Genomic DNA, 6,000 nt, shown 5'->3' with positions numbered 1-6,000 from the left:
ACATATATCTCCGAAACTCGAGGTCTGAATGGGGAGGACATCACTCCGATAGAAACTCAGCTGCAGATATGGTGTATAACAACATGTAACTTAAACTTGAAGATTGAACGGAAATCAAATAATTGGTTACTTCAACGAGTTCTCTTCGAGTCTCGGCTTAGAGAGACTGATAGCCAGACCGTTAATAATTCATGTTCTAAGGAGGGGGAGTACGCCTATTATTATCTCACCCCTGTTCGTTATGAGAGCTACTACTATATTGAGCCGTAGTATGGACCATAGTAACATAGTTCGATTGATGGTTAGCGCTTGGTCATAGCAACTTGCGACGATTTGATTGGATTTCTAGCGAGACAGGTAGAGCATTCAAAAGATAAGAGAATTAACTAGTATGCCCAATAAAAAGAAGGAGGGACTTCAATTTGACCCAACCAATCTCATTTCATCATCCCATAAAGCTCACGTTCTTCATTTTCAAGCATGCATGTAAAAAGAACCTTGAATCAAAATTAAATTAACTTTGCGGAACGGATCGTTCCTAACCTTGCCCTGCCACCCCCCCTTCCAAGGTTGCCCTGAACTTATCCATGGACGTACCTTGGCAGATAGGACTCAGCCTGTGGGATATTCGGCATCATCTAGTCACCCAACTAGTCACTTGGCTAGGTTCGCTTAGCTAGACAGGTTCTTTGTTAGTTTTCAAGGGAACCCCCTGACATTAAATCATGGAGCTTATTGTTCCTGCTCATGCCATCGTCACCCTTGTCGTGATAGCTTGTAGACTAGGCTAGGTACTAGGAAGATGGACTTCTAGATAAGCTAGATCTTTCGACCGGGAATGCATGTTGATACCATTAGCTGTGGATATGTAAGTCGCCGAGCTAATATCACATCTCAGCTTGTATCCTACATCAACTGACCGAGATACAGTAGACTTCGTAGATCATAGCATGAAAAAAGACATGTGAAAGTGATAGAAGTAACAAATTGGGTTACAGTTTCGAAGGAACATTTAGGAGACACATACACGTAAGATACAGAATTACAAAGAGAGTAGAAGATAAATGCAAATACAACCGACCATCAAGCCCGCTCACTTCTTCACTTCCACTGGAACCTCATTGGCGACTCGGTCTCTCCCTCGAGGCACCGGAAAGTCATCTTTCATCGGCGCTGGTTCAATAGCCAATGGGGCAGACTCGTCTTCGTCGTCATCCTCGTCATCGCTAGAGGATGTATCAACTTGGCCATTGCGGCGCCGCTCTTCACGTAGTCTACGGCGTTCCTCTTGCGTGGCCTTTTGACGGGCATCTATATACATATTAGTATCACGTTATATAATCCATAGTGAACAATGGAGAACGTACCTCGAATTTCTTGGGTCTTCACCGCATAAGCTTGAATCTCTTCCTTTGTCAACACCCGGAGAACAATCACATATTCAGGTCTCTCCTCAAACCGCTCATGACCCATTTCAAGCGCAGCGGGATTGACAAGTCGCCGGTCGATCTTTGTCCATCGAGCTCCTGGCGGTATGCCATTCTTTTGCGCATCTTTGAGGGGTGCCACGCCTTCTCGCATATGGGTCTCATCTTCTGGAAATTTCTCCCGAGGCGGCTTGAGAATGCTCTTGGGAGGTGCTTCTGGCTCCTTAGTTGCGGGGGGTTCAACGGCTACTGGCTTTCGAGGACGTTCTACACTTTCACCATCGCCCTTCCGTACAGGCAGTGATTTCCCAGATTCTTCTTTGCGGCGATCACGACCTCCTTCAGAACTGCTCGAATCATGTTTCTTGCGGGAAGATGATTTTTCACGTCGCCGTCGTCGTGAGTACGCTTCGGAGTCAGAATCATCAGAGTCTGACGATGAGCTTGGGCGCTTGGATCGATCCCTATGGCGTCTATGTCGACGACGAGCATGTTCATCCCCAGAGACTCCCTCCTTCCCTCTTTCTCGATCTTGATAATAATCACGGTCATGGTCGTCGTGGCCTGGGTCTCGTGAACGATGCCTAATTGATCGACCGGATCGGTCAGTGTCCCTGCCGTCATCGGAATAGCCACTTGCCAACCCAAGAGTAGCAAGTCCACCAAGAACTGGAGCTAGGTAGTCTTCGGCACGTTTCTTACGAGACTCCCGTGCACGGGAGCTGTGGCGATGACGACTGGAATGCTTGTGATCATCCGTGAATGACTGATAGCCGTCCTCTCTGTCTTGATGTACTACAAGACGTTGTTGATGTGGATATCTATGATGATCCCGGTGCGTCTCGCTGTCTGTGAAGTCCCGGCCATTGGTGATACGCAGCCTGTCGTCCTCATGATGTCGATTAGATCCACGATGAGATGATGATAATCTCTTGGACTCCTTGTGGTGAACGGGACGAATCAAAGCAGAGCCGGTAGCTACCATGCTTGTCGGACGTCCTACTCGATGATGAGTTCGTTGTGAGCTCCTTGCAGCAGATTCCTTTTCAAACGTTTCTCGGGCATTCGTATACGAATAAGCGTCGTAATATTTGGAATCGTCCCACTGTCTAGGATCTCCGTAAGCATGATAGCGTGACACACCCGCTGGTCGATAGATATGATATCGGGGCTCATGAGATCTATGTTTTACGACAGATTTCCCATAGCCACTGTCGCTTGTGTAATCCGAACTATAAATGCGTCTATGAGATCGACCTGAACTGGCTGGTAGAATATATCGCTCTGGCTCGTCTCGAGCATGGGATGTACGTGGCGGTAAAGGACTTGTTGACCTTTGGTATCCGGAGGTTATGATGGGTCCCTTTCGAGTTGACGACGTTGTTGAAGGAATAGACAGGCTGAGCGGACGCCGGCTGGAATCGGTAGTCTGACTCCTGGGGCGGATTGCGTAAGAAGTCTTCAGCTTCGTAGAATGATTGCCATCCCTGTAAGTTGTGGTAGATATGGGATGAGCTTCGAGACGCTCGCCGCTGTCGACACTGAAGAACCCGCCTCTTCGTTCAGCAACTTTAGGAGACAAGTAACCGTCGTAGTTGTGATAACTCGTAGGCGAAGTGTATAAATCTTCTGCAACTGTTCCTGTCGATGCTCGCAAAGGGTCAACAAGCCGCCGTCCCCCTGGTGAGCTTGAGCGGTATCTTGACGCGTGAGACATGTTGACAGAAGTCGATCAAAATTTGTTATCTTCTGACTCCAGGCGCCGTTGGATGGGATGAGGAAATCCCATCAACAGGTGGTTTGGCACCAGATAAGATATTTGTAATGAAGGCTAAGGATTTCAAATGCTCAATCTGACACCAGATGGAAGAAAAGTTGTTGCAAAGCAAAACAATGAAAGTGGTCAAAAAAAGGTGGATGGTATAGAAAGAAAGAAGACAAAAGAGAGGTGAAATTCAGCTCGTCAAAAAAGCTGTTGAGATGGCAAGTGGAGGGGTATGTTTCGGGAAGGTGCGACCGGACGGGCAAGTGCGGAGTGGAAAAGAGAAACAGCACGGGACGACGGCGCCAAACTGATTGTCTCCTCTCTGTTTGTTCTTCGTGTTGTTTTATTCTTCTTCTTCTTCTTCTTCTTCTGTTCCTTACATACCCCGATCAAGCAGCAACAAAAACAAAAACAATTGGGCAGTAACTCAGCTCTCAAACCGCGGGTATCCGAATCAGAACTGCCGAGTCTTCTGGGCGACTACGTATGTAGTCTCGCTGCTAAGTCATCAACTAGCGGGGAAGGCAAAATTCTCCTAGCACTGATGCTGTTGCGACGGGGCGATATGACGCAGCTGGCACCAGTTGACCCTCTTATTTTAGCTGGGGCAGTGGCCGATCTTATTGATTGCGCCCTAGGGACCGAAGGTCATTCGCACCGTTTAGCGCTGCTCACGGAGAAATGGCCACAGAGCCTCAAGGTTTCACCTCACAGTGGAGACCAATTGAGACCGGTGGCGTCTGTACGTTTGGCCGTTAGGTTTATTCCTATGGTCTAATTCACACTGTGAGACCCAACGAGAAACATATGTCGTTGCCGCAAACCGACTATTCAGCGATTGACTTTCCTTCTCAAGTCACTGGTTGGGCACCAGCTTTAGTGGTGAGACGTGGCCAGTGCTGCCGTAATGTTCAGGGGCTTTATTTCGGCCACGATTCAATGGGTAAAATCCAGATTGATGGCCTCGACGTTCAATTATTGGGTCACTATCGGGCAAGAATAGCCTTGTAGGTTATTGCTAGCGCGTACACGATTGTCGGACTCAACAACGATTATCCCTGTCCATGGCGCCTTTCGCCCATAGAGCATATGTCACTGCCAGCCTTCAGATTTTACCGGTTTCGTTGGACATGGATGACGCGGCCCACTCCGTGTTAAGCAACCAAGCTCTGCGATGCGTACGATAGCGATTTAAAAGTGAAGCATAACTGTTTGCTCGGAAAGCAGCGGCTCGGCAGATTGCCAGCCAGTCCGATATCAGTCGGTATTGATACTTGTGAAGCAAATTGGTAGTAGGATCAGTCAAGTGACTGCTTTGGTGGGTAAATCGACAGCATCACGAAACTCAATCCTCGATATCGATTGGATGATATCATGGGTCGACGGATAGATACAACTGATTCCATGGATTGATAAATAATATAGACCGAACGGCGGCTTCCGATGGTTCAGTGGGTCCCTGAACCAGCTAATCAGCAATCATAATGTTTCGATTCATACTTGCTACTGCCCGGATAAGTCGCCCTGTTACCAATTCGAAGATCTAAAGTCATCGATAATAAGTCACGACGCTTTCCCGATATTGCTCGTTTGTTCCGATTTTCGGTAGTTGTCGGTGATGCTGGTGAGGACACGATAGAGTACTTGCTGTTCATATTCATACTGTGCCTAACTTCGAAGCAATCACTTACCCCATACTCTATCTGTCTATCCACGGATACTTATATCTACCGTTCATAAGCGATGCCCAACAGCCTCACATCGTGATGCCACGCCTTATCTGGTACCACTCTAGCTGCACAAGATTCGGCGGGGTACGTTGATAGGGTGTTTCTTCACCCGCTTGTCCGACATAGCTCCAGACAGCTACCCAAAACATGGATGAAATCTTTGGGCAGCATTCCGGTTAGTCCCTGGGCTTACACAAAGAGCACTGCATTGCAGTGCAATCTTCTACCTGGGTGCGTACCCGTGTTGGAGAATTCCATTCATAACAAGTAAGTCCTTGATAGCTAGTTACTTCTCGTATGATACGTCTTGATTAAGCACATCTCGTATAGCGCGAAGAATAAAGGAAACCGGGTCGATAATATAAGGTGAACGGCCAAAATTGATGATGTGATGGAATGCATGCACATGCTTTATACCCTGCAGCAGGCGCCTCGATCCCTAGTTCTCCGGACCTGACTAAAGGTGGAATGCGGAATTGCAACGCCTTTAACACTGCTATCGCTCCCACGTCAGCAAATCAGATAGCTTTCCATCAATGAGGCTGAAACTGATCTACAAACAGGCCCCGAATGCTCATGCATGAGGCCCATGGCCTTCACACTAACTAATGCCTCAAGCTGCAACCTAAATACGTATATGCAGTGGCCGTCACCCGACAGCTGGAATGTTCCGACTTTCACCACGGATCTGGAATAATGATATCATTTCAGCGTTTTCTTTGAATTAATATGCGTCGGTGTCCCAGTAGCCATACCACTGCTGAGCTGAGTCCGCTCGTTAGGGTTCAGGAGGACACCCGACACATCGTACCGATGGATGAAAGCGGCACCGAATGCTCTATCCGTGGCTCATGTGTTTAACAACATTCTCGACTCGAGGGAGATGCGACAACCGCCCTCGGTTTCGAGCATAGCCACAGCCCTACTAGATGGACCACAATGGTAAAGCAAAAAACCATGGGAAAGTGAAGATTTTCTACTCAGATGACGATATCTTCCCCCTAGAAAAAATGTGGTACGGGGTTTAGCCCTCGGTTCGTCCCATTTCTGGTACTGATTAGCTGGTTAGGCGTGCCAT

The 6,000-nt window shown here is 47.9% G+C and overlaps 1 protein-coding gene across 1 annotated transcript, besides 1 other annotated feature; it reads right to left on the bottom strand.

The window, feature by feature from the left end:
* Positions 1-829: 829 nt before the first annotated feature.
* TSTA_113430 (uncharacterized protein) lies at positions 830-3,153 on the bottom strand. The gene is made up of 2 exons (XM_002481464.1): positions 1,368-3,153; positions 830-1,311 (listed from the first exon to the last, which is right to left on the bottom strand). Exons 1-2 carry the CDS (start codon positions 3,142-3,144, stop codon positions 1,094-1,096), a joined length of 1,995 nt encoding a protein of 664 aa, XP_002481509.1. The 5' UTR covers positions 3,145-3,153; the 3' UTR covers positions 830-1,093.
* A 385-nt stretch (positions 3,154-3,538) lies between these two features.
* Positions 3,539-3,563: a microsatellite.
* Between the last annotated feature and the right edge of the window lie 2,437 nt (positions 3,564-6,000).

This window comes from Talaromyces stipitatus, genomic scaffold (genome assembly GCF_000003125.1).
Source record: "Talaromyces stipitatus ATCC 10500 scf_1105507295555 genomic scaffold, whole genome shotgun sequence".
NCBI lineage: Eukaryota > Fungi > Ascomycota > Eurotiomycetes > Eurotiales > Trichocomaceae > Talaromyces > Talaromyces stipitatus.
The sequence above is the reverse complement of the archived record's forward strand: the minus strand, read 5'-3'. Positions and strand labels throughout refer to the sequence as shown.

Excerpts from the sequence above, each read along its gene's own strand:
- TSTA_113430 (XM_002481464.1), bottom strand. The coding sequence starts at position 3,144 with ATGTCTCACGCGTCAAGATACCGCTCAAGCTCACCAGGGGGACGGCGG. Across the intron at positions 1,312-1,367 it reads GAAGACCCAAGAAATTCGAG|ATGCCCGTCAAAAGGCCACG; the intron begins GTACGTTCTCCA and ends ATATGTATATAG.